The sequence below is a fragment of the Tachyglossus aculeatus genome, chromosome 22 (genome assembly GCF_015852505.1).
Source record: "Tachyglossus aculeatus isolate mTacAcu1 chromosome 22, mTacAcu1.pri, whole genome shotgun sequence".
Classification (NCBI taxonomy): Eukaryota; Metazoa; Chordata; class Mammalia; order Monotremata; family Tachyglossidae; genus Tachyglossus; species Tachyglossus aculeatus.
The window spans coordinates 47,092,260-47,119,784 of NC_052087.1; the positions used below are offsets into that span (position 1 = coordinate 47,092,260).

Below are 27,525 nucleotides of genomic sequence, written 5' to 3' on the forward strand. Positions count from 1 at the left end.
CTTCAGTTCCCTCATCTGTAAAATGCGGGTGAAGACTGTGAGCCCCCTGTGGGACAACCCGATCACGTCGTAACCTCCCCAGCGCTCAGAACTGTGCTTTGCACATAGTAAGCACTTAATAAATGCCATAATTTAAAGAAGCAGCGTGGATCAGTGGAAAGAGCATGGGCTTTGGAGTCAGAGGTCATGGGTTCAAATCCCGGCTCCACCAGTTGTCAGCTGGGTGACTTTGGGCAAGTCACTTAACTTCTCTGGGCCTCAGTTCCCTCATCTGTAAAATGGGGATGAAGACTGTGAGCCCCCCGTGGGACAACCTGATCACGTCGTAACCTCCCCAGCGCTTAGAACAGTGCTTTGCACATAGTAAGCACTTAATAAATGCCATAATTTAAAGAAGCAGCGTGGATCAGTGGAAAGTGCATGGGCTTTGGAGTCAGAGGCCATGGGTTCAAATCCCAGCTTCACCAACTGTCAGCTGGGTGACTTTGGGCAAGTCACTTAACTTCTCTGGGCCTCAGTTCCCTCATCTGTAAAATGGGGATGAAGACTGTGAGACTCCCGTGGGACAACCTGATAACGTCTTAACCTCCCTAGCACTTAGAACCGTGCTTTGCACATAGTAAGCGTTTAATAAATGCCATAATTTAAAGAAGCAGCGTGGATCAGTGGAAAGAGCATGGGCTTTGGAGTCAGAGGTCATGGGTTCAAATCCCGACTCCACCAGTTGTCAACTGTGTGACTCTGGGCAAGTCACTTAACTTTTCTGTGCCTCAGTGACCTCATCTGTAAAATGGAGCTACAGACTGTGAGCTCCCCGTGGGACAACCTGATCACCTTGCAAACTCTCCAGTGCTTAGAACAGTGCTTGGCACATAGTAAGCGCTTAATAAATGCCACTATTATCATTATTATTATTATTAATCCCGGCTCTGCCTCTTGCCTGATATGTGACCTTGGGGGAGTCACTTCACTCCTCTGTGCCTCAGTTACCTCATCTGTAAAAGGGGGACTGACACCGTAAGCCCCATGGGTGACAGGGAGAGTGTCCAACCTGATTATTCCCATCCCAGACTGAACCCCCTCCTTCCTCTCCCCCTCGTCCCCCTCTCCATTCCCCTGCCTTACCTCCTTCCCTTCCCCACAGCACCTATATATACGTACATATGTTTGTACGGATTTATTACTCTATTTATTTTACTTGTACATATCTATTCTATTTATTTTATTTTGTTAATATGTTTTGTTTTGTTCTCTGTCTCCCCCTTCTAGACTGTGAGCCCACTGTTGGGTAGGGACCGTCTCTAGATGTTGCCAACTTGTACTTTCCAAGCACTTAGTACAGTGCTCTGCACACAGTAAGCGCTCAATACATATGATTGATTGATTGATTAACTTATATCTTCCCCAACGCTCATTACCAGTGCCTGGCAATAGTAAGCTCTTAACAAATGCCCTAAAAAAAAAAAAGAGAGAGATCCTGGTTGCTTCCGTGAGGTGACTGTCAGACCCCCATCACCACGCCTGCCTTTAATAGAAGAGACGGAGATAAGGCAGACTCTACCTCATCTTCTCCTTTGCCTCTTCAAAACTTTCAGAAACAAAGTAGACTTCCTGGAAAGTTGTGATAATGCACTCTTGATTGCAGGTGATCTTCGGATCAAAGGGCTTTACTTTGGCATTTCCAGAAAGAGCATGCTGAAAGACAGATCAAGAATCAGTCCATCAGTACCGCCTTTCCTCATAATGCATTTCACATTAAAGTATACTGATAGGATGAGCACTCATTAAATGACAGGACCCATTTCACCGCACATAGGTCTATATCTGTAATTTATCTATTTATTTATTTATATTAATGTCTATCTCCCCCCTCTAGACCGCGAGTTCATTGCGAGCAGGATTGTGTCTGTTATATACCTGTATATATATTTGTACATATTTATTACTCTATTTATTTATTTAGCCACTGGAGATTTTTGAGGGCCTGTACATTCTACTATGTTCTTGCCGTCTCTCTGGCCCTATGTGACTGCTGGACTGTGCACAACCCGATTATCTTGCATGATAATAATGATTGTATTTGTGAAGCGCTTACTATTTGCCAAGCACTGTTCTAAGCGCTGAGGTAGATACAGTGATCAGGTTGTCCCACCTGGGGCTCACAGTCTTCATGCCCATTTTACAGATGAGGGAACTGTGGCCCAGAGAAGTGAAGTGACTTGCCTAAAGTCACACAGCTGACAAGCGGCAGAGCAGGGATTAGAACCCATGACCCCTGACTCCCAAGCCTGGGCTCTTTCCACTAAGCCACGCTGCTTTCCCAGAGCTTAGATGAGTGCCTGGCGCATAGAAGGTGCTCAACAAATACCGCAATTATTACTATTATTATCTCTTTCTTTCATCGTCATCATCTATCATCATCATCATCATCATCATCTATCATGCCATCAACCCACCGTCCTCTTCCTCCCTCTGGCCTGGAATTCCCTTCCCCTCCATATGTGACGACCACCACTTTCCTCATCTTCAAGCCTTTCTTAAAATCACATATGTTGCCGACTTGTACTTCTCAATCAATCAATCGTATTTATTGAGCGCTTACTGTGTGCAGAGCACTGTACTAAGCGCTTGGGAAGTACAAGTTGGCAACATATAGAGACAGTCCCTACCCAACAGTGGGCTCACAGTCGAGAAGGGGGAGACAGAGAACAAAACCAAACATACTAACAAAATAAAATAGAATAGATATGTAGAAGCAAGATAGAGTAATAAATATGTACAAGCGCTTAGTACAGTGCTCTGCACACAGTAAGCGCTCAATAAATACAACTGAATGAATGAATGAATTTATTTTACTTGTACATATTTATTCTATTTATTTTATTTTGTTAATATGTTTTGTTTTGTTGTCTGCCTCCCCCTTCTAGACTGTGAGCCCGCTGTTGGGTAGGGACCATCTCTATACATTGCCAACTTGTACTTCCCAAGCGCTTAGTCCAGTACTCTGCACACAGTAAGCGCTCAATAAATACGATTGAATGAATGAATGAATGAATTTATTTTACTTGTACATATTTATTCTATTTATTTTATTTTGTTAATATGTTTTGTTTTGTTATCTGCCTCCCCCTTCTAGACTGTGAGCCCGCTGTTGGGTAGGGACCGTCTCTATACGTTGCCAACTTGTACTTCCCAAGTGCTTAGTCCAGTACTCTGCACACAGTAAGCGCTCAATAAATACGATTGAATGAATGAATGAATGAATGTATTTTACTTGCACATATTTATTCTATTTATTTTATTTTGTTAATATGTTTTGTTTTGTTGTCTGTCTCCCCCTTCTAGACTGTGAGCCCGCTGTTGGATAGGGACCGTCTCTAGATGTTGCCGACTTGTACTTCCCAAGCGCTTAGTCCAGTGCTCTGCACACAGTAAGCGCTCAATAAATACGACTGAATGAATGAATGAATGCTATATTGTGTTCTCCCAAGCACTTAATACAGAGCTATGCACACAGTAAGCGCTCAATGAATATGATTGAATGAATGAATTTCTGCCTGATTCTGCCTCCCCCTTTTAGACTGTGAGCCCACTGTTGGGTAGGGGCTGTCTCTATATGTTGCCAATTTGTACTTCCCAAGCGCTTAGTACAGTGCTCTGCACACAGTAAGCGCTCAATAAATACGATTGATGATGATGATGAATTTCACAACAATGTTTTAGACTTTTAGAATATCAATAGAGTCAGACTGTTGTAATGATTCATTCGTTCATGCCCACTGTAAAATTGATTCTGACAGCATTATTAATACTGAACAAATATCTACCAGCCCAATAAACGAGGCACAAAAGGAAAATCTGCCCACATAGGTTGCTTAGGAAACATCTTCCAAGAAAATTCTGTGACCATCCTTTGGGTTGGAATTTCTCAGGAGGACATTCCCGATGAAACCAGAAGTGGGTACTAGTTAGAGGGTGAGGAATACCAAAATGATCTCGACTTTCTTGAAACCAAAGAGAAGTTGCAAAAAAATGACTAGGATCTTTCTTGAGAGGATTATGTGTCTTTCAGGCATAAGATGTGCAGTGTTCCTCAAAACCTGTTTCCCAAATGGGCTCTTAGACACAAATGTAGAGAAGCAGCGTGCCTCAGTGGAAAGAGCCCGGGCTTTGAAGTCAGAGGTCATGGGTTCGTATCCCAGCTCTGCCAATTGTCAGCTGTGTGACTTGGGGCAAGTCACTTCACTTCCCTGTGCCTCAGTTCCCTCATCTGTACAGTTGGCATTAATCAATCAATCAATCGTATTTATTGAGCGCTTACTGTGTGCAGAGCACTGTACTAAGCGCTTGGGAAGTACAAGTTGGCAACATATAGAGACAGTCCCTACCCAACAGTGGGCTCACAGTCTAAAAGGGGGAGACAGAGAACAAAACCAAACATACTAACAAAATAAAATAAATGGAATAGATATGAACAAGTAAAATAAATAAATAGAGTAATAAATATCAATCAATCAATCAATCAATCGTATTTATTGAACACTAACTGTGTGCAGAGCACTGTACTAAGTGCTTGGGAAGTACAAGTTGGCAACATATAGAGACGGTCCCTACCCAACAGTGGGCTCACAGTCTAAAAGGGGGAGACAGAGAACAAAACCAAACATACTAACAAAATAAAATAAATGGAATAGATACGAACAAGTAAAATAAATAGAGTAATAAACATGTGCAAACATATATACATATATACAGGTGCTGTGGGGAAGGGAAGGAGGTAAGATGGAGGGATGGAGAGGGAAATGAGGGGGAGAGGAAGGAAGGGGATCAGTCTGGGAAGGCCTCCTGGAGGAGGTGAGCTCTCAGTAGGGCCTTGAAGGGAGGAAGAGAGCTAGCTTGGCGGATGGGCAGGATTAAGACTGTGAGCCCTCCGTGGGACAACCTGATCACCTTGTAACCTCCCCAGTGCTTAGAACAGTGCTTTGCACATAGCAAGCGCTTAATAAATGCCATTATTATTATTATTATTATTATTATTATTATTATTATTATTAAATGACATTCCCTGCCATATCAGCAAAAGCAGATGAAAATGATTCAGTGTCAGGTATTTCAACTCTTACTTCGAGCTCACCGATGGAAGAAAGTAAACCTGCCCCATAGACTCTCAGTTGCCCATCTTGTTTACATAAGCCAAACTCCACGGTGAAGAAGTAGCACTGCAAAAAAAAAAAAAACAAACCACGAAAATATTAAAAGCAGTGGGGCCTAAAAGCACGAGCCAGAAGACAGGGGACCTAGGTTTTAATCCTACCTCTTCCACTCGCCAGCTCTGTGACCTTGGGCAAGTCATTTAACTTCTCTGTGCCTCGGTTTCCTCTTTTAGAAAATGGGGGTTAAATACCTGGCCTTCCTCCCGCTTAGACTGTGAATCCCATATTGGAGAGGGACTGCGTCTAACCTGATTATCTTGTAGTACAATGCTTGGCACACAAGTACTTAACAAAGCAGCATGGATCAGTGGAAAGAACATGGGCTTTGGAGTCAGAGGTCATGGGTTCAAAACCCGGCTCCGCCAACCGTCAGCTGTGTGACTTTGGGCAAGTCACTTAACTTCCCTGGGCCTCATCTGTAAAATGGGGATTAATACTGTGAGCCCCCCGTGGGACAACCTGATCACCTTGTAACCTCCCCAGAACTTAGAACAGTAGTTTGCACACAGTAAGCGCTTAACAGATACCATCATTATTAAATACCACAATTATTATTATTAATAAAATGTAGGGTAGGAGGTTAATTCTCAGCCAAGTGATAGAATTCTGTCAGGGTCTTGAACAAAGCTCTGTGGTCTGCAATCATCAGCATCAATCGTATTTATTGAGCGCTTACTATGTGCAGAGCACTGTACTAAGCGCTTGGGAAGTACAAATTGGCAACATATAGAGACAGTCCCTACCCAACAGTGGGCTCACAGTCTAAAAGGGATGGAGAGGGGGATCACCTTGTAACCTCCCCAGCGCTTAGAACAGTGCTTTGCACATAGTAAGCGCTTAATAAATGCCATTATTATTATTATTATTATGAAGATGGCGATCATCATCATCATCAATTGTATTTATTGAGCGCTATGTGCAGAGCACTGTACTAAGCGCTTGGGAAGTACAAATTGGCAACATATAGAGACAGTCCCTACCCAACAGTGGGCTCACAGTCTAAAAGGGATGGAGAGGGGGATCACCTTGTAACCTCCCCAGCACTTAGAACAGTGCTTTGCACATAGTAAGCGCTTAATAAATGCCATTATATTATTATTATTATTATTATTATGAAGACGGCGATCATCATCATCATCAATCGTATTTATTGAGCGCTTACTATGTGCAGAGCACTGTACTAAGCGCTTGGGAAGTACAAATTGGCAACATATAGAGACAGTCCCTACCCAACAGTGGGCTCAAAGTCTAAAAGGGATGGAGAGGGGGATCACCTTGTAACCTCCCCAGCGCTTGGAACAGTGCTTTGCACATAGTAAGCGCTTAATAAATGCCATTATTATTATTATTATTATTATTATTATTATTATGAAGACGGCGATGAGGGAAGGGGCTGCAATGTGAAAACTGGAGCTACCAACTATCGGTTTGGAGTTTCCCACCCGTACCGTTGCCAGTTTTTGAACAGCTTCGTCGGACGCTCCTAGGGATGCCAAGCCGATTTCTTGAGAGAACTGAGCGAAGCTGGGCTCGGCCAGAAGGGGAACGTGGCCTAGGAGCTCATGGCAGGTATCTCTGGAAAAAGGAACAAAATTGGACCCCGTGTTACCCTTCCCGGCCAGTCAAAACCCAGTCTAATGAGACAGAATGACAGTCACCGGACGTTTAAATCGGAAAAAGAAAGCATGAAGAAAAAAACCAACTTACGGCTCTGGAGTATAGAGGGGGTCTGAGCTGTGTCTTACATACTGAGTGCAGTGGAAAACTCTGAACGCTAAACCCGCTAAGAAGTCTCTTGGTGACAGATAACCAGCCACGGGACGGATGGAGAAGCCAGTGCGTTCTGAAAAGCCATAGATAAACACTTAGTTCATACGTAAGCGCTTAGTACAATGCTCGGCATGCAGTAAGCGCTCAGTGAATATGACCGAATGAATGAATAAAGCGGATCAAACCCAAAGCGTGACATTCTATGGGTTTCCCTAGCATGGGCAGCAGAAACAACTCAGAGCCCACTGGACCAGTGGAAATAATGCAGGCCTGGGAGTCGAGAGAGCTGGGTTCTAATCCCGGTTCTTCCAGTTGCCTGTGGTGTGTCTGTGGGTAAGTTACTTAATAATAATAATAACGACGGCATTTATTAAGCGCTTACTATGTGTAAAGCACTGTTCTAAGCGCTGGGGAGGTTACAAGGTGATCAGGTTGTCCCACGGGGGGCCTCACAGTCTCCATCCCCATTTTACAGATGAGGGAACTGAGGCCCGGAGAAGTGAAGCGACTTGCCCAAAGTCACACAGCTGCCAATTGGCGGAGCTGGGATTCGAACCCATGACCGCTGACTCCAAAGCCCGGGCTCTTTCTCCAGAGCCACGCTGCTTCTAGGTTCAGTAGTTTGGTTCATGTTGGTTCAATTTAACTTCTCTGGGCCTCAGTTTCCTCATCTCTAAAATGGGGATTGAATAACTGTTCTCCTATTTGGAGTGTGAGCCTCATGTGGGACAAGGACTGTGCCCAGTTGGATTAACTTTTCATTCCTTCATTCAGTCGTATTTATTGGGCGCTTACTGTGTGCAGAGCACTGGACTAAGCGACTGGGAAGTACAAATCGGCAACATATAGAGACGGTCCCTGCCCAACAATGGGCTCACAGTCTGGAAGGAAAAACCTGTGACAATTAGGAAATATTTATCTACTCCAGTGCTTAGAGCAGTGCTTGACACACAGGAAGTGCTTAACAAATATACTGAGGATGATAATAATCTAAATCAAACTATCAATCTCGCTGCTCAGAATTTTACTAAATGTCTCCCCCCTTGGGAGATTTTTATCATATTCAGAGAAAATGTCCTTTCTTCCACTATCAAGGAACTGTCAGAATCTTCAAATAATAATAATAATAATAATGATGGCATTTGTTAAGCGCTTACTACGTGCAAAGCACTGTTCTAAGCGCTGGGGGGGATACAGTGTGATCAAGTTGTCCCACGTGGGGCTCACAGTCTTAATCCCCATTTTTACAGATGAGGTAACTGAGGCTCAGAGAAGTTAAGTGACTTGCCCGAGGTCACACAGCAGACTTGTGGTGGAGCCGGGATTCGAACCCATGACCTCTGACTCCAAAGCCCGTGCTCTTTCCACTGAGCCACGCTGCTTTTCTACAAATACACCATTGCACCTAGACTTGAGGGCACTGCTGCTGAAAAGCACTCACTCATCCATTCGATCGTATTTATTAAGCGCTTACCGTGTGCACAGCATTGTACTAAGTGCTTGGAAAGTACAATTCAGCAATAAAGAGAGAAAATCCCTGCCCACACCGGGCTTAAAGTCTGGAAGGGGGAAGACAGACATCAAAACGAGTAAACAGGCATCAATATAAATAATAATAATAATGATGGCATTTATTAAGCACTTACTATGTGCAAAGCACAGTTCTAAGCACTGGGGAGGTTACAAGGTGATCAGGTTGTCCCACAGGGGGCTCATAGTCTTAATCCCCATTTAACAGATGAGGGAACTGAGGCACAGAGAAGCTAAGTGACTTGCCCGAGGTCACACAGCAGACTTGTGGTGGAGTCGGGATTCGAATCCATGACCTCCGACTCCAAAGCCCGGGCTCTTTCCACTGAGCCACGCTGCTTCTCTACAAATACACCATTGCACCTAGACTTGAGGGCACTGCTGCTGAAAAGCACTCACTCATCCATTCGATCGTATTTATTAAGCGCTTACCGTGTGCAGAGCAATGTACTAAGCGTTTGGAAAGTACAATTCAGCAATAAAGAGAGACAATCCCTGCCCACACCGGGTTTACAGTCTAGAAGGGGGAAGACAGACACCAAAACGAGTAAACAGGCATCAATATAAATAATAATAATAATGATGGCATTTATTAAGCACTTACTATGTGCAAAGCACCGGGGAGGTTACAAGGTGATCAGGTTGTCCCACGGGGGGCTCATAGTCTTAATCCCCATTTAACAGATGAGGGAACTGAGGCACAGAGAAGCTAAGTGACTTGCCCAAAGTCACCCAGCTGACAATTGGCGGAGCCGGGATTTGAACCCATGACCTCTGACTTCAAAGCCCGGGCTCTTTCCACTGAGCCACGCTGTTTCTCTACAAACAGGTAGAATTACAGTCAGGCTGGGTAACAAAAAGTGAACTGGAAGCACTGGGGCCCAGTGGAAAGACCACGGGCTTGGGAGTCAGAGGACTGATTCTAATCCCAGCTCCACCATTTCTCTGCTGTGTGACCTTGGGCAATTCACATCACTTATAATAATAATAATAATGATGGCATTTATTAAGCGCTTACTATGTGCAAAGCACTGTTCTAAGCGCTGGGGAGGTTACAAGGTGATCAGGTTGCCCCATATGGGGCTCACAGTCTTCATCCCCATTTTACAGATGAGGTAACTGAGGCACAGAGAAGTTAAGTGACTTGCCCAAAGTCACACAGCTCTGTGCCTCAGTTACCTCACCCTGTAAAATGGAGATTAAATCCTCCTCCCTCTGACTTAGACTGTGAGCTCTATGTGGGAGAGGGATTGTGTCCAACCTGATGATCTTGTATCAACCCAAGCACTTACTATAAGCAGCAGCGAGGCTCAGTGGAAAGAGCCCGGGCTTTGGAGTCAGAGGTCATGGGTTCAAATCCCGGCCCCGCCAATTGTCAGCTGGGTGACTCTGGGCAAGTCGCTTCTCTGAGCCTCCGTTACCTCATCTGTAAAATGGGGATTAAGACTGTGAGCCCCCCCGGGGGACAACCTGATCGCCCTGTAACCTCCCCAGCGCTTAGAACAGTGCTTTGCACATAGTAAGCGCTTAATAAATGCCATTATTATTATTATTATAATGATTGACACATAGTAAACACTTAACAGATACCATTAAAAAAAAAACTAGAATCAAATCACTCCCATCACTCTTTCTCTTTCCCCTGAGCTACCTGGTTTTCTGTACCAATGTTCACTTCAATCAATCAATCAATCAATCGTATTTATTGAGCGCTTACTGTGTGCAGAGCACTGTACTAAGCGCTTGGGAAGTACAAGTTGGCAACATATAGAGACAGTCCCTACCCAACAGTGGGCTCACAGTCTAAAAGGGGGAGACAGAGAACAAAACCAAACATACAAAATAAAATCACTTCACTCATGACTCGAAAAAATTTTATACCCAGAACTTTTCCTTCCCACAGAACAGCGGGATCGATGCGTAGCATTTTACTTAATGATCCAGAAATGGCCGTTTCACCTTTTAAGAACCGGGATACATCTTCCAGCTGGGGGATATTATCTTCTCGATAATCACAGCGTTTGGCTAGCAGTGGTAAGTTTTTAAGGTATTCTCTGCAGGCGTGGGTTGGGTAGAGTTTGTTGAGCTCACGGAACACCGTTCCCCAGGTGTTAATCTCCTCTTTGGTGAATTCGATCTTAGGGATGGGGTCGCCGCTGAAGGAAACGAGGAGGGATTTTAACGGCCTACAATACGACATGTACTGAAGCAACTATTTTTTACAAGCACCAGCTCTGGCAATGGCAGCAGCATTCACTTAGATCCCAGAGTCTTGCTTCAGTTGCGTCTCACCAACTTAGATACCTGGTTTCTGAATGCTTAGGGCAGAAATAAATCCAAAATCCACCATATCTTTCTCCAGTTAAACTGGATATCAATGGGTTCACATCCTTCTCTGGTCTGTTTTACACCATTCGGCAATAGCTACTGTAAACCCAGGATTAATTCCCGGAGTTCCAAGGGGAGTCATGGTCTGTGAGATCCGAAAGCAAGATCCTTTATTCAAATCAATCCATCACCAGTATTTATCATCATCATCAATCGTATTTATTGAGCGCTTACTATGTGCAGAGCACTGTACTAAGCGCTTGGGAAGTACAAATTGGCAACATATAGAGACAGTCCCTACCCAACAGTGGGCTCACAGTCTAAAAGGGGGAGTCAAGTGCTTAATATGTGCAGAGCACTGTACTAAGCGCTTGGGTGAGTACAACAGAGTTGGCTGACACGCTCCCTGCCCAGAACGAGCTCGCAGTCTTCAATTTAAGTTCCTTAGCCTCTCTCCTTGTAGAACTATTAGCTCACTGGGGGCAAGGACTGTTTCTCTTCATTATTGTATTGTACTTTCCCAAGCGCTTAATACAGCGCTCTGCACACGGTAAGCGTTCAATAAATACAATCGAATGAATGAACTATGGATACAAAGGATATACTGTCACTTTGAATTCCCTTTTGGAATTCCAAGAATAATCCCCTAAGCGCCTTCTGCCAATCCTCCATCATTACAAGGATGCAGTCTGTCATGAGGAATGGCAGACGAACCTCAATTCTTAGGCTTCAGGACTGAGGCCCGAGTAAGGCATACCTACCAATTGTGCAGAGAGCTACCCAAATAAATAATTTGAATAAATGAAGCCTAAAATTACTTTGACCAGAATTATCATGCTATTTCAGGCAAAGGAAAAAAAATTCCCTTCTGCTGAACTATTTGAAAAGTTGAGGAAAAACTATTTGGGGAGAATCTGAATTATCAGAATAATCTGTATATGTAGACAGAGCAAGAGGAAATGACCCAAATAGACTATTGTGGGGATGAACTCAATAGCAAGATCTCTTTCTTCTGAAAACCCAATGTAATATTGCTAAATACGGACCTGAAAAACAAAATTATTACAGTAAAAGTATTCACTTTGAAACCACTACAAATTGAAGGCCAAATACCTACTGACTCCCAACAGGTTGCAGCGAATTTTATTTACTCACTAAAATTTCCAAAAAGACCTTCTCCATGACATATTTCAGTTCATTTTGTTTTCTAATCAAACCCCTGCATTTAATGTGTTATTTTGAATTGAAAATTGACACAGTTGCTTCAATTCCATTTAAAGTAGTGGAGCATTAACTACGCTTCAATTATTTACTTCATCCTTGCCTGAAAGTTGGAAGAGACAATTTTATGATAATCGACTCACTGTTTATAGTTCATTGCCAAGTCTGCAAAATATTTTCGTCTCTTTCGGTAGACGTTGTCTTTGAAACCCTGAGATTCGGGGGGGAAAAAGACATGTTTATACACTTTAAAAAGCTTGGCGCACAAAAAATTGGCATCATCTCACAATGTCATTTAATAGTACATTAGTAGATAAAAATTGTTCATTCTGGGAGATTTTCTATAGGCTATTCTCATTGAGCATTTCTGTGGCCCTTAATCTGCGTGTTCTAGTTACCATTTTAGAGGGTATGCCTCCTAAAATGAAAAGAATACACTAATAAGGATTTTTTTTAATGGATGAATAATCAGTTTGGGTCCCCAAATGTTTTTGCCTTAATTTTGCTTTGAATTATCCAGATGACTGTCTCAAATCTCCACTTAGGCTTGTGCAATATAACCTAATGAATTCTCCATTCTCCTTCGAATTTGAAAACTCTGCTGATGGGATAAATTCGCCTATGAGTTCAGGAGTAAAGGAAAAGCCCATCTCTTGACAAATACGAGCTGATAAAGTGAATGAATGGATTACAACGAACTGTAAATCGAACCCAAGACCTGTCAGAAAAAAATTTTTGAACACGAAATAGATGATTTAGCAACAAAATCACCGTTTGTTCCCCCGTGATCTATGAATCATTTGGTTACACACAGAAAGAGCATTGTTGAAGTAACTGTGACTAGATAAGGTCATTAGGATAATATCAGTTAAGGTTTCCTTTACTGATAGGAAAATCATTGTCATGCTGGTTCCTAAAAAGATCTCAATTTTAAGACAGAGGAAACTGGTTATGAAACAGTTCGTTAAACTACAATTTTGGAGAGAGTCTACCTCTGGGACAGAGAAACCCAAATGAATGAAAGGGTGAACCGTAGCGTGTTTGTAGTTGTTTTACAACTGCCAGGGGAAATATATATTGACGTGATCCCAAAATCCACGTTAGAACAAACTTTCATTCACTTTGTGTTTCTGAATATACTTTAGACTATTCAAAGTTAACCCCATAGCGGGCGAGACGGTCTTCTTTCAGTTCTTTTTACAAAAAGTTTGGGGGGAAAAGACTTACTTTTTTATGGTATTTGTTAAGCGCTTACTACGTGCCGGGCACAGTACTGAGCACTGGGGTAGATACAAGCTAATCGGGTCGGACACTGTCCATGTCCCACATGGGTATCACGGTCTTAATCCCCATGAGGGAACTGAGGCACAGAGAAGTGAAGAGACTTGCCCGAGATCACGGTCAAGTGGCAGAGCCGGGATTAGAACCCAGATCTTTCTGACTCCCAAGCTCGTGCTCTATCGAATAGGCGACAATGCTTCTACTTACTGGATGATCCGCGTCTAATTCAGCTCCATACATCAAAACTCTGTTGGAACATTTATCCAAGTCAGAAATTTTCCTTGGAAACCAGGGGACAGTCTCCATATCTGAAAATAAGGACAGAAATGGTTCAGGTGGGCGAAATAACCTGGCACGGTAATAAGCAAGATAAACAAGAATTTACTTCAGTAGTGGGTAGGGACCGTCTCTATATGTTGCCAACTTGTACTTCCCAAGCGCTTAGTACAGTGCTCTGCACACAGTAAGCACTCAATAAATACAATTGATTGATTAGTTTGGGCTTTGAAGCCAACATCACTTTTTTATGGCATTTGTATCATTTGATGTGTTTTTCTTTTTTAAGAAAGTCATCACTACCCTCCTTGAAAGTTTACATGGCTTTTGATTTGCTATGCCTGACAGATTTGCTCAGGGGAGATCTGGGTCAAAAACGGACATTTCGAGTGAAGAAATCCTCTTCCCAATTACTTGCTCCACGCAGAATCATCTTGGGGGAATTTTTCCTTAACTTCAGGAGTGAAGCAGAAGAACTCCACGCCAGAAAATCGGGCAAAGGGGTGTGTTAGATACCCCCTAAAGAATCAAGTATATCTCATAAGTATAGGTAGAGAAATGTGTCCACTGATTCTTTTGTACTATACTCTCGCAATCACTTAGTACAGTGCTCTGTACATAGTAAGTGCTCAATAAATGTCACTGAATGTAGTAATAATAAAATGGAATTTGTTAAGCGCTTACTAGGTGCCAAACAGTATTAATAATAGCAACAGGCCTGGGAGTAAGAATACCTGGTTTCTGATCCCAACTCTGCCACTTGACTGTTGTGAGACCTTGGGCAAGTCATTTAACTCCTCTGTGCCTCAGTTACCTTATCTGTAAACTGGGGATTGAATCCTCTTCCCTCCAACTTAGTGAGCCCCGTGTGGGACAGGGACTGTGTCTGACCTGATAAGCTTGTATCTATCTCAGCGCTTACAACAGTGCTTGGCACATAGTAAGCACTTAACAAATACCACAAAAAAATATAAAGCTTATTGCCAAACATGAGTACGGTGTATGGTGAAAACAACTTTTTTCCCAGGGATTTTTTTTTTTTGCCATTTCAGGAAAATGAATCCCCACCAAAATTATAATTATATATAATGTGTATAATATATACACCTATGATAGGAATATTTTTCTTCCTTACCGTTCTCCTGGGTGATGAAATTTGCTGATGGGTTGACCGACATCACATTGGTGTGGGACTTCAACAGCTGAAAGAGTTCATTCAACTGTTCTCTGTTTGTGTCACAATCAACCAAAATCTCAAATTCCGAGTTTCTTCTCTTTGATTTTCTAGACTCAATGTGCACCAGATTTATACGCTTCTCCTGATTAAAAAAATAGATTGTTAAAACCCCTAGCCTCCGCCTCGAAGGGACGTATTCTGAGTTTTCTGGGAAATAACCCAGGTTGATGATATTTAACCTCTCTGACAAGAGCAAAGCGATTGTCATTTTCAGGGTCAGATCAATCAACCGCCTCTACTGAGTGATTACTGTGTGCAGAGCACTGGACTAAGCGCTTGGGAATACGATATAACAGAGTTGGTAGAAACCTTCCCTGCCCACCATGAGCTCACAGTCTAAAGAAGCAGTCTAGAGAAGGAGCGTGGAGTCAGAGGTCTGGGTTCAAATCCCACCAATTGTCAGCTGTGTGACTTTGGGCAAGTCACTTAACTTCTCTGTGCCTCAGTTACCTCATCTGTAAAATGGGGATTAAGACCGTGAGCCCCCCCGTGGGACAATCTGATCACCTTATAACCTCCCCAGCACTTAGAACGGTGCTTTGCACATAGTAAGCGCTTAATGCCATTATTATTATTATTATTATTATTATTATTATTATTATTAATAATAATAATAAAGGTGGGAACAAGATAGCAAATATCAATAAACTACAGATACGCACATAAGTGCGGAGGGGCTGAGGAAGGGGTGAATAAAGGGCGTAAATCCAAGTGCAAGGATCGCCTGTGATGATGATGATGATGATGATAATCGCATTTGTTAAGCACTCACTATGTGCAGAGCACTGTTCTAAGCGCTGAAGGGGGGTTACAAGGTGATCAAGTTGTCCCACGTGAGGCTCACAGTCTTAATCCCCATTTGATAGGTGAGGTAACTGAGGCTCAGAGAAGTTGAGTGACTTGCCCAAGGTCACACAGCAGACATGTGGGGGAGTAGGGATTCGAACCCATGACCTCTGACTCCAAAGCCCGTGCTCTTTCCACTGAGCCACGCTGCTCCTCCCTGTGATGGAAGAGGGCTTGAATGACTGTGGCTTTTTCCCCCCATCATAAAAAATGTTCAGGGTATACTTAAGGACAATACCTTAATATCCTTGAGACTCCAAAGGAATCACTTGTTAGCAAGTTCCAAAAATCCTAAGGGTCAGGATTGACTGGCGCTGAAATTAATTCGCATTTCTCAGCTCACTGACTGAAAGGATCTTTAACACAACTAGTACCTTGTTCCAAAAGCAATTTTAAGTTTTGGTTTTGGCTTTTTTTTCAAAAAAGGAAATTGCTTTAGTAGCGCTCCTGAAATTCGACAAGGTTGGGATAGGGAATCACTAAACGGTATTCCCAGAAGAATCAGATTCTCTATCTTGATATTACCCTCTCAGTTTAAACTGGGGCTGCTGCTGAAATGATAACGCTATCATCCTCTGAGGGATGAGAGTGTATTTCCTATTCTTAATCCTATGCTTGTGGTAGAAGTAAACCAGTGATGCAGAATCCTCCCCAAAAGTCCATCTTGGTTCGGGGGTGGGGATGGGAAGAGAGTGTGCAAGAGGAAGGAAATGGTGGGGAGAGAAGACCTGTGAATTTCAGAGCAAGGGGAATGAAAAAAAAAACCAGTATTTATTAAGCAGCTACTGTGTGCAGACCTCTGAGCTAGGTTCTTGGAAAAACTACAATGGAAGAAGAAAGGGATGATCCCTACCCATCAGTAAATTAACACAAAAAATGACTGTCAGGGGACCCTCTTCTAGTAAATACTGTTACCCAGAAACTCAGAGAAGCTTACCTGAAAGAGTTTAAGAGCTTTTACAAGCCCTCCAACTTCGTTCTTTAAGGAAAAAATGACAGCTGCCCTCCCTCCTTCTGAAGAATAGTCTTTGTTCTCCTTATCTTCAATCATGGTTGAAATTGATCTAGGTTAGCTGAGAATACAACAAAGCAAACAAGCATTAAAACAACGTGGACTGTTTTTAAAAGCATTATTTTGCACCTGGGGAACAACAGCTTTGAAAATCAATTATGACAGCACCAGAGAAGTGTCTCAAAGATGATTGCTTTTCTATGGGTTCAAATTCAGGACGGTGGTGCATGGATAGTTTTTCACGCCATCATGTAATTACAATGAAAAAGGCGTGATATAAGACCATGGGAGATTCATTCACTCATTCAGTCATACTTATTGAACGCTTACTGTCGTCTACAGAGCACTGTACTAAGCATTTGGGAGAGTACAATATAACATTAAACAGGCACATTCCCTGCCTGCAACGGGCTTACAGTCTAGCTGGGGAGAGGAAGATCAAAACGTACACCTTTCACTAAGGAAAGCTGACCAGTGTGCTTCACTGATTGCATTTTCTCTGCTCTCTCTCCTCAACCTTGTCATCATCATCATCAATCGTATTTATTGAGCGCTTACTGTATGCAGAGCACTGTACTAAGCGCTTGGGAAGTACAAGTTGGCAACATATAGAGACAGTCCCTACCCAACAGTGGGCTCACAGTCTAAAAGGGGGAGACAGAGAACAAAACCAAACATACTAACAAAATAAAATAAATAGAATAGATATGTAGAAGTAAAATAAATAAATAAATAAATAGAGTAATAAATATGTACAAACATATATAATGCCCAAAGTAATAAAGTAATGCCCAAAACGTTGAAAATGCGAGGGAACGAGCCCTCTTCTGAGACTCTGTCGCGGGGAGGGGAAGGAGGGAGGAGACCTTTGCCTCCTACTCAGTGTCCGATTAGACTAAGAGGTTAGCGGTGAGTTGGACTCCCTTCGGGTTGTTTCAGACCCAAACTTTGAAACCAGTTAACAGTGCTGACACGACGTCCCCGCTCCGGAATTCCGCTTTTTTTTTCCCGTACATATCCCTTAAAAAAAAAAAATGTATCCTATCGATACATTTTCCTCTTCACACCTCCGTGACTGCTCTCAATAAGGTCCCCAGTGTCTTTTTCTGGACAAAAGTCTCCTCTCTGGTCTATTTTTTTTCCCTTTACCTCTTTCCTACCTTCAACAGTTTCAAACCATCTCTCTAAACTCCTTCTAGACTGTGAGCCCACTGTTGGGTAGGGACCGTCTCTATATGTTGCCAACCTGTACTTCCCAAGCGCTTAGTACAGTGCTCTGCACACAGTAAGCACTCAATAAGTATGATTGATTGATTGATTGATTCTTGACCATTCCTTCTCAGAAGCCCCCCACTGATTCTTTCTTCCCTGTACAGTATCATCTAGACTGTAAGCTCTTTGTGGGCTGGGAATGTGATTGCCAACTCTACTGTAGAGTCCTCTCCCAAGTGCTTAGTACAGTGCTCTGCCCTCAATAAGTGCTCAATAAATACCATTGATGATCTCAAAGCGATCACGCTTTATATATGCTCTTTTGCAAAGCTCACCCAATACCTGAGCACAAATGTCTCCTAAATAAATTACATATCTGTAATGTATGTATTTACTTATTTCTTATTTATTTATTTGTTGTACTCCCCCTCAACCCGTCCAGATGGGTGACTGGCTAACTTGTAAGATGACTGTACTGACCTCCTGAAAACTCTTTATGCCTCAATCTATCCTTCTCTATAATATTTAGAGAGATTTGGGAAGCAGCGTGGCTTAGTGGAAAGAGCCCGGGCTTGGGAGTCAGAGGTCATGGGTTCTAATCCCGGCTCTGCCACTTGTCAGCTGGGTGACTTGGGCAAGTCACTTGACTTCTCTGTGCCTCCGTTACCGCATCTGTAAAGTGGGGATTAAGACTGTGAGCCCCATGTGGGACAACCTGATTAGCTTGAATCCCCCCCAGTGCTTAGAACAGTGCTTGGTACATAGTAAGCGCTTAACAAATGTCATCATTATTATTATTATTATTATTATTTGCATTGAACAGTAGATTAACTGTTTGCAAATTCTCATCACATTTCCTCTACTGATAAAGTCATAGGAAATAATAATAATAATGGCATTTGTTAAACGCTTACTATGTGCAGAGCACTGTTCTAAGCGCTGGGGGAGATACAAGGTGATCAAGTTGTCCCACGTGGGGCTCACAGTCTTAATCCCCATTTTACAGATGAGATAGCTGAGGCTCAGAGAAGTTAAGTGACTTGCCCAAGGTCACACAGCAGACATGTGGCGGAGCCGGGATTCGAACCCACGACCTCTGACTCCAAAGCCTGGGCTCTTTCCACTGAGCCACGCCGCTTCTCTAAAAACCAGGAAAGAAACCAGTTGGTAGTAAATGTCACTGCAGGAAGCAAGACTAAACTGTTTTCTTTTCTCTCTGGGACCCATGATCAGGCTCTATTAAAATCACCCTGCATTTACCCTAAATTCTTCTCCTAAGTACTCAGAACACTCAAGTTCATTCCTAAGAGTGACGTGTCTGCTAATTCAGCTGAATTGTACTCTCCCAAGGGCTTCGTACAGTGCTCTGCACATAGTAAGTGCTCAATAAATACAACTGTTTGATTGACTTTAACAAAGTCAGCCAGCCAGCCACTGAGGCATAAGCAGAGATGACCAGTGAAACAACATGTCTTAGAGAAGCAGCGTGGCTCAGTGGATAGAGCATGGGCTTCAGAGTCAGAGGTCATGGGTTCGAATGCCTCCTCCGCCGCTTGTCAGCTGTGTGACTTTGGCCAAGTCACTTCACTTCTCTGTGCCTCAGTTCCCCCATCTGTAAAATGGGGATGAAGACTGTGAGCCCCAAATGGGACAACCTTGATTACCTTGTATCCCCCCCCCCAGCGCTTAGAACAGTGCTCAGCACATAGTAAGCGCTTCACAAATACCAACATTATCATTATTATTATTGGAAAGAGCTCAGGCTTGGAGCCCGAGGACCTGGGAGCTAACCCCAGCTCTACCATTTCTCTGCTGCATGACCTTGGACAAGTCACTTCACTTCCCAAGCCGGGGAAGCAGCGTGGCTCAGTGGAAAGAGCCCGGGCTTTGGAGTCAGAGGCCGTGGGTTCAAATCCCGGCTCCGCCACTTGTCAAGTGTGTGACTTTGGGCGAGTCACTTCACTTCTCTGGGCCTCAGTTCCCTCATCTGTAAAATGGGGATGAAGACTGTGAGCCCCTCATCATCATCATCATCATCAATCGTATTTATTGAGCGCTTACTATGTGCAGAGCACTGTACTAAGCGCTTGGGAAGTACAAATTGGCAACATATAGAGACGGTCCCTACCCAACAATGGGCTCACAGTCTAAAAGGGGGAGACAGAGAACAAAAAAAAACATACTAACAAAATAAAATAAATAGAATAGACATGTACAAATAAAATAAATAAATAAATAAATAGAGTAATAAATATGTACAAACATATATACATATATACAGGTGCTGTGGGGAAGGGAAGGAGGTAAGATGGGGGGGATGGAGAGGGGGACGAGGGGGAGAGGAAGGAAGGGGCTCAGTCTGGGAAGGCCTCCTGGAGGAGGTGGGCTCTTTTGAGATGTATCTTACATCTCTCTCATAATAATATGTAATAATATGTCCCTCGTGGGACAACCTGATTACCTTGTATCTACCCCAGCGCTTAGAACAGTGCTTTGCACATAGTAAGCGCTTAACAAATACCAACATTATTATGATTATTCTCTATGTCTCAGTTTCCTCATGCTGTGAGCCCCGTGTGGGACAGGGACTGTCTCCGGCCTGATCAACCCCAGCGCTCAAAACAGTGTTTGATGCAGTGGAAGGACTTAACCCTCTCGGGGTCGCACTTGGAGAGTGTCTAGTACTCTACCAGTCACGAGTACGAGAGGGAAAGTCAAGCAGGGGCCTACCCATTCCATTCCTAGCTTGGGCAGCGGCTAGCGAGTGGAAGGCCCTCTTCTACAAGTCAAAACTTCCCCGCGCTGGACAGCAGCCGCATGGGAGAGAACAGAGGGTGGAGACTCATGTTTACTACGCCGAAGAGGCAATAAATAGTAAACCACTTCTGTATTTTGACCAAGAAAACTCTATGGATACGCTACCAGAACGACTGCGGATGGAAACGGGCCGTTCCAGGAAAGATGTGTCTATGGCATCGCCATGGGTCGGACACAACATAAGACGACGACAACAACAAGCACTTAACAAATACCGTAAAGAAAGAAAAGTAATGAGAACCACAGGAGGCTGGATGGAAAGGAAGAAGAAAATAGGACAAGGAGACCTTATGAAGTAGAAAGAAGACATGGAACGTGTTCCCATTTTACAAAAGGGGGATCCTGAGAGTCAAAGTGCTTGTGTGAGTTGTGTTGGCTACCTGATAACTTGGTAGCATAGCATTCAATGAATCCATCATCAACCAGATTTACGGGGCACTTACTCATTGAAGACCACTATACTAAGCTCGTGGGAGGATACACTATAGCAGAGTTGGTAGAGACATTCCCTGCCCACTAGGAGCCTATAGTCTGGAGTGGGGGACAGACATTGATATAAGTTAAAGTTACGGACAAAGGTTCTGTGGGGCTGAGGGATGGGGGAACAAAGGATGCAAATTCAAGTACAAGGAGGGACAAAGAAGGGAATGGGAGAAAAACAGAGAACAGACCCTGTGGCAGAAAGCTGAACCTATGGGATCTGGATTTCTGGCCAATCTTCTCTCCCAAGGAATTTCAACTCAAGACAAAGTGAATTTTTGGTTTGGAATCTACCCTAATCCTATGCCCCTGATGCCCCCTCAGCCAGTGCTGCCAAGATATCCACCTTATTATTATTATTATGGCATTTGTTAAGCACTTACTAAGCGCCGGGCACTGTACTATGCGCTGGGGTGGATACAAGCAACTTGGGTTGGACACAGTCCCTATCCCCCTTGGGGCTTACAGTCTCAATCCCCATTTTCCGGGTGAGGGAACTGGGGCCCAGAGAAGTGACGTGACTAGCCCAAAGTCACACAGCAGACAAGTGGCGGAGCGGGGATTAGAACCCATGACCTTGTGAATCCCAGGCTCTAGCCACTGCACCATACTGCTTCCCACAGAGAAGACACCAGATTATCATGCCACAGACCCAAGGGAATCTCAGCCTGTTTAGGAGATTTTTTCTGCTTTATATGTGTAAAGGAGAATTTTGCAAGCCAAAGGTCAAGGGTGACACCTCCTACCGTCACCTGCCCTGGCTTTCATTCAGGAACGAGCGATTCTGCCAGTTCTTACGTTATCTAGTACCTCCTTGGACATCCTGGGTCAGGCTGACTTTCCTGGTCTTTGAAATGTTTAATATAACAGGGCAGGTTTGGATGCGCCTTTGCTTCAGGATTCCAGCCCATGGGCCCAGAGGACAAGGATAAAATGTGGGAAACTGGCAGGAGTTCTTTCACGGGATTAGATTTTAGCCTGGAAATTGGGTTGATCTGGGGTAAAGGCATTGAGATTTCTTAATGCCTGTTGGAGCGGAACACTAAACTGAAACGGCAGCCACTGGCTCTCAAGGACACGGAATTAACAGAGCGGAAAGAAATAGCAGGAGGTTATCCTTCCACAGTTTGGGAATTGGTATCCCATGATGGGAATTCCCCCTCACCCCTGTGCTGGGAGTTTGGCACCTTCTCTGGGCCTCAGTTCCCTCATCTGTAAAATGGGGATTAAGACTGTGAGCCCCCCGTGGGGACAACCTGATCACCTTGTAACCGCCCCAATCAATCAATCAATCGTATGTATTGAGCGCTTCCTGTGTGCAGAGCACTGTACTAAGCGCTTGGGAAGTACAGATTGGCAACATATAGAGACAGTCCCTACCCAACAGTGGGCTCACAGTCTAAAAGCCCCAGTGCTTAGAACGGTGCTTTGCACATAGTTAGCGCTTAATAAATGCCACCATTATTATTATTATTACCTTACATTTAGCTGTTCGGAGGACTCCTCAGTTTCAAAATAATAATAATAATAATAATAATAATAATAATAATAATAATAATAATAATAATAATAATAATAATAGTGGTATTTGTTAAGCCCTTACTATGTGCCAGGCACCATTCTAAGTGCTGGGGGGGAAACAAGCAAATTAGGTTGGAGACAGACAGTCCCTGTCCCACATGGGACTCACAGTCTTAATCCCCGGGCTCAGTGGAAAGAGCCCGGGCTTTGGAGTCAGAGGTCATGGGTTCAAATCCTGGCTCCGCCAATTGCAGGCTGTGTGACTTTGGGCAAGTCACTTCACTTCTCTGTGCCTCAGTTACCTCATCTGTAAAATAGGGATGAAGACTGTGAGCCCCCCATGGGACAACCTGATCACCTTGTAACTTCCCCAGTGCTTAGAACAGTGCTTTGCACATAGTAAGCACTTAATAAATGCCATCATTATTTATTATTTATTTATTTTCTGTGCCTCAGTTCCCTCACCTGTAAAATAGGGATTAAGACTGTGAGCCCCCCGAGGGACAACCTGATCACCTTGTAACCTCCCCAGTGCTTAGAACAGTGCTTTGCACATAGTAAGCGCTTAATAAATGCCATCATTATTTATTTTTTATTTATTCTCTGTGCCTCAGTTCCCTCGTCTGTAAAATGGGGATGAAGACTGTGAGCCCCCCGTGGGACAACCTGATCACCTTGTAACCTCCCCAGTGCTTAGAACAGTGCTTTGCACATAGTAAGCGCTTAATAGATGCCATCATTTTTAGACTGTGAGCCCACTGTTGGGTAGGGACTGTCTCTATATGTTGCCAATTTGTACTTCCCAAGCGCTTAGTACAGTGCTCTGCATATAGTAAGCGCTCAATAAATACGATTGATGATGATCATTATTTATTATTTATTTATTCTCTGTGCCTCAGTTCCCTCATCTGTATAATGGGGAGGAAGACTGTGAGCCCCCCGTGGGACAACCTGATCACCTTGTAACCTCCCCAGAGCTTAGAACAGTGCTTTGCACGTAGTAAGCACTTAATAGATGCTATTATTATTATTATTATTATTATTATTATTTTACAGATGCGGGAACTAAGGCACAGAGAGCAAAGTGACTTGCCCATGGTCACACAGCAGAGGAGTGGCAGAAGGGGGATGAGAATTCACGTCCTTCTGACTCCCTGACTGTGCTCTATCCATTAGGTCACACTGCCACTCAAAAGGCTCTTTTTTGAACTCTTCTCAACTTCAGATCAATCCAGAATCTCTGGCCTCTTTTTCAGAATTAAAAAGAGTAAATTCTGCAACCCACAAATTTGTTCTACAATCAGAAGGGTGAGAGAGGCTACGTTCGCCCTCTCTTTGCATTAAAATCATCATTTTTAATGGTATTTGTCAAGCACTTACCAAACATCGGGCACTGTACTAAATAGTAGGGGAGAAAATAATAATAATCATAATAATGATGGCATTTGTTAAGCGTTTACTATGTGTAAAGCACTGTTCTAAGCGCTGGAGGGGGATACAAGCTGATCAGGTTGTCCCATGTGCGGCTCACAGTCTTAATCCCCATTTTACAGATGAGGTAACTGAGGTTCCTTCCTCTCCCTCTTTTTCTCTTTCTTTCCTCCTTTCCCTCCTTCCCTCCCTTTTTCTCTTCTTCCTTCCTCCTTCCTTCTAGACTGTGAGCCCACTGTTGGGTAGGGACCGTCTCTATATGTTGCCAACTTGTAATTCCCAAGCGCTTAGTACAGTGCTCTACACACAGTAAGTGCTCAATAAATACGATTGATTGATTGATTGATTAAATGACTTGCCCAAGGTCACACAGCTGACAAGTGGTGGAGCCGGAATTTGAACCCATGATACAAACCAATCAGATTGGACACAGTCCCTGTCCGACAAGGGGCTCACAGTCTTAATCCCCATTTTACAGATGAGGGAACCGAAGCACTGAGAAGTGACCTGACCAAGGTCAGGCAGCAGCCAAGTGTGGAGCCAGGATTAGAACCCAGGTCCTCTGACTCCCAAGCCTGGGCTCTTTTCACTAGGTCAGCTAACTTCTCTTCCATTTCGAGCCCCTACTGTGTGAACAGAACTGCAGAAATTGCTTAAAAAGAACAATCTTTGCCTCTGAGGACTTTAGACTCTGATTTCACATAATAATAATAATAATAATAATGGCATTTATTAAGCGCTTACTATGTGCAAAGCACTGTTCTAAGCGCTGGGGAGGTTACAAGGTGATCAGGTTGTCCCACGGGGGACTCACAGTCTTCATCCTTATTTTACAGATGAGGGAACTGAGGCTCAGAGAAGTGAAGTGACTTGTCCAAAGTCACACAGCTGACAAATGGCGGAGTCGGGATTTGAACCCATGACCTCCGACTCCAAAGCCCGGGCTCTTTCCACTGAGCCACGCTGCGTCAGTTGGAAAGGATTTCCAACTATTAGGCATCTGAACTAATTGGAGTGCCTATACTGCTCCGACTAGTTGCTGGATTTAGACTCGATCCTCACGTGGATCAAACATCAAGGAGTTCTTCATCCCAAACATCGGAAAACGGGTGGGAAGCAGCCTGGCCTACTGGCTGGACGTCAACAATTGTGGTATTGGTTAAGCGCTTACTGTGTGCCAGGCACTGTACTAAGCGCTGGGGTTGCTACAAGTAAATCGGGTTGGACACAGCCCCTGTCCCAATGGAAAAGGCACAGACCTGGACGTCAACAATTGTGGTATTTGTTAAGCGCTTACTGTGTGCCAGGCACTGTACTAAGCGCTGGGGTTGCTACAAGCAAATCGGGTTGGACACAGCCCCTGTCCCGATGGAAAAAGCACAGACCCGGACGTCAACAATTGTGAGCCTACTGTTGGGTAGGGACTGTCTCTATGTGTTGCCGACTTGTACTTCCCAAGCGCTCAGTACAGTGCTCTGCACACAGTAAGCGCTCAATAAATACGATTGATTGATTGATTGGCATTTGCTAAGCGCTTACTGTGTGCCAGGCACTGTACTAAGCGCTGGGGTTGCTACAAGCAAATCGGGTTGGACACAGCCCCTGTCCCGATGGAAAAAGCACAGACCCGGACGTCAACAATTGTGAGCCCGCTGTTGGGTAGGGACTGTCTCTATGTGTTGCCGACTTGTACTTCCCAAGCGCTCAGTACAGTGCTCTGCACACAGTAAGCGCTCAATAAATACGATTGATTGGTATTTGTTAAGCGCTTACTGTGTGCCAGGCACTGTACTAAGCGCTGGGGTTGATACAAGCAAATCGGGTTGGACATAGCCCCTGTCCCAGTGGAAAAGGCACAGACCTGGACATCAACAATTGTGGTATTTGTTAAGCGCTTACTGTGTGCCAGGCACTGTACTAAGCGCTGGGGTTGCTACAAGCAAATCGGGTTGGACACAGCCCCTGTCCCAGTGGAAAAAGCACAGACCCGGACGTCAACAACTGTGAGCCCGCTGTTGGGTAGGGACTGTCTCTATGTGTTGCCGACTTGTACTTCCCGAGCGCTCAGTACAGTGCTCTGCACACAGTAAGCGCTCAATAAATACGATTGATTGATTGATTGATTGGTATTTGTTAAGCGCTTACTGTGTGCCAGGCACTGTACTAAGCGCTGGGGTTGCTACAAGCAAATCGGGTTGGACACAGCCCCTGTCCCAGTGGAAAAAGCACAGACCCGGACGTCAACAATTGTGAGCCCGCTGTTGGGTAAGGACTGTCTCTATGTGTTGCCGACTTGTACTTCCCGAGTGCTTAGTACAGTGCTCTGCACACAGTAAGCGCTCAATAAATACGATTGATTGATTGATTGGTATTTGCTAAGCGCTTACTGTGTGCCAGGCACTGTACTAAGCGCTGGGGTTGCTACAAGCAAATCGGGTTGGACACAGCCCCTGTCCCAGTGGAAAAAGCACAGACCTGGACGTCAACAATTGTGGTATTTGTTAAGCGCTTACTGTGTGCCAGGCACTGTACTAAGCGCTGGGGTTGCTACAAGCAAATCGGGTTGGACACAGCCCCTGTCCCGATGGAAAAAGCACAGACCTGGACGTCAACAATTGTGAGCCCGCTGTTGGGTAGGGACTGTCTCTATGTGTTGCCGACTTGTACTTCCCGAGCGCTCAGTACAGTGCTCTGCACACAGTAAGCGCTCAATAAATACGATTGATTGATTGATTGGCATTTGCTAAGCGCTTACTGTGTGCCAGGCACTGTACTAAGCGCTGGGGTTGCTACAAGCAAATCGGGTTGGACACAGCCCCTGTCCCTGTGGAAAAAGCACAGACCTGGATGTCAACAATTGTGAGCCCGCTGTTGGGTAGGGACTGTCTCTATGTGTTGCCGACTTGTACTTCCCGGGCGCTCAGTACAGTGCTCTGCACACAGTAAGCGCTCAATAAATACGATTGATTGGTATTTGTTAAGCACTTACTGTGTGCCAGGCACTGTACTAAGCGCTGGGGTTGATACAAGCAAATCGGGTTGGACACAGCCCCCGTCCCAGCAGAAAAAGCACAGAATTGGACGTCAACAATTGTGAGCCTACTGTTGGGTAGGGACTGTCTCTATGTGTTGCCGACTTGTACTTCCCGAGCGCTCAGTACAGTGCTCTGCACACAGTAAGCGCTCAATAAATACGATTGATTGATTGATTGATTGGTATTTGGTAAGCGCTTACTGTGTGCCAGGCACTGTACTAAGCGCTGGGGTTGCTACAAGCAAATCGGGTTGGACACAGCCCCTGTCCCAGTGGAAAAAACACAGACCTGGACGTCAACAATTGTGAGCCCGCT

At 44.2% G+C, this 27,525-nt stretch overlaps 1 protein-coding gene and 1 non-coding gene across 2 annotated transcripts in view; one reads left to right on the forward strand and one right to left on the reverse strand.

The window, feature by feature from the left end:
• The window catches only part of TPH1 (tryptophan hydroxylase 1), a 37,718-nt gene that overhangs the window by 2,523 nt on the left and 7,670 nt on the right, over positions 1–27,525 (reverse strand). Inside the window, exons 2-10 of the mRNA XM_038764648.1 lie at positions 16,640–16,775; positions 14,755–14,938; positions 13,551–13,651; positions 12,206–12,273; positions 10,473–10,669; positions 6,921–7,056; positions 6,662–6,788; positions 5,124–5,219; positions 1,562–1,695 (exon numbers count right to left, since the gene is read on the reverse strand). Of these exons, the coding sequence (XP_038620576.1) occupies positions 1,562–1,695; positions 5,124–5,219; positions 6,662–6,788; positions 6,921–7,056; positions 10,473–10,669; positions 12,206–12,273; positions 13,551–13,651; positions 14,755–14,938; positions 16,640–16,753 (1,157 nt within the window). The 5' untranslated portion in view covers positions 16,754–16,775. The remainder of the gene's footprint in view (positions 1–1,561; positions 1,696–5,123; positions 5,220–6,661; positions 6,789–6,920; positions 7,057–10,472; positions 10,670–12,205; positions 12,274–13,550; positions 13,652–14,754; positions 14,939–16,639; positions 16,776–27,525) is intronic.
• LOC119944243 lies at positions 20,576–20,713 on the forward strand. The gene has a single exon (XR_005455740.1). It is a non-coding gene; the product is annotated as a small nucleolar RNA SNORA7 (small nucleolar RNA).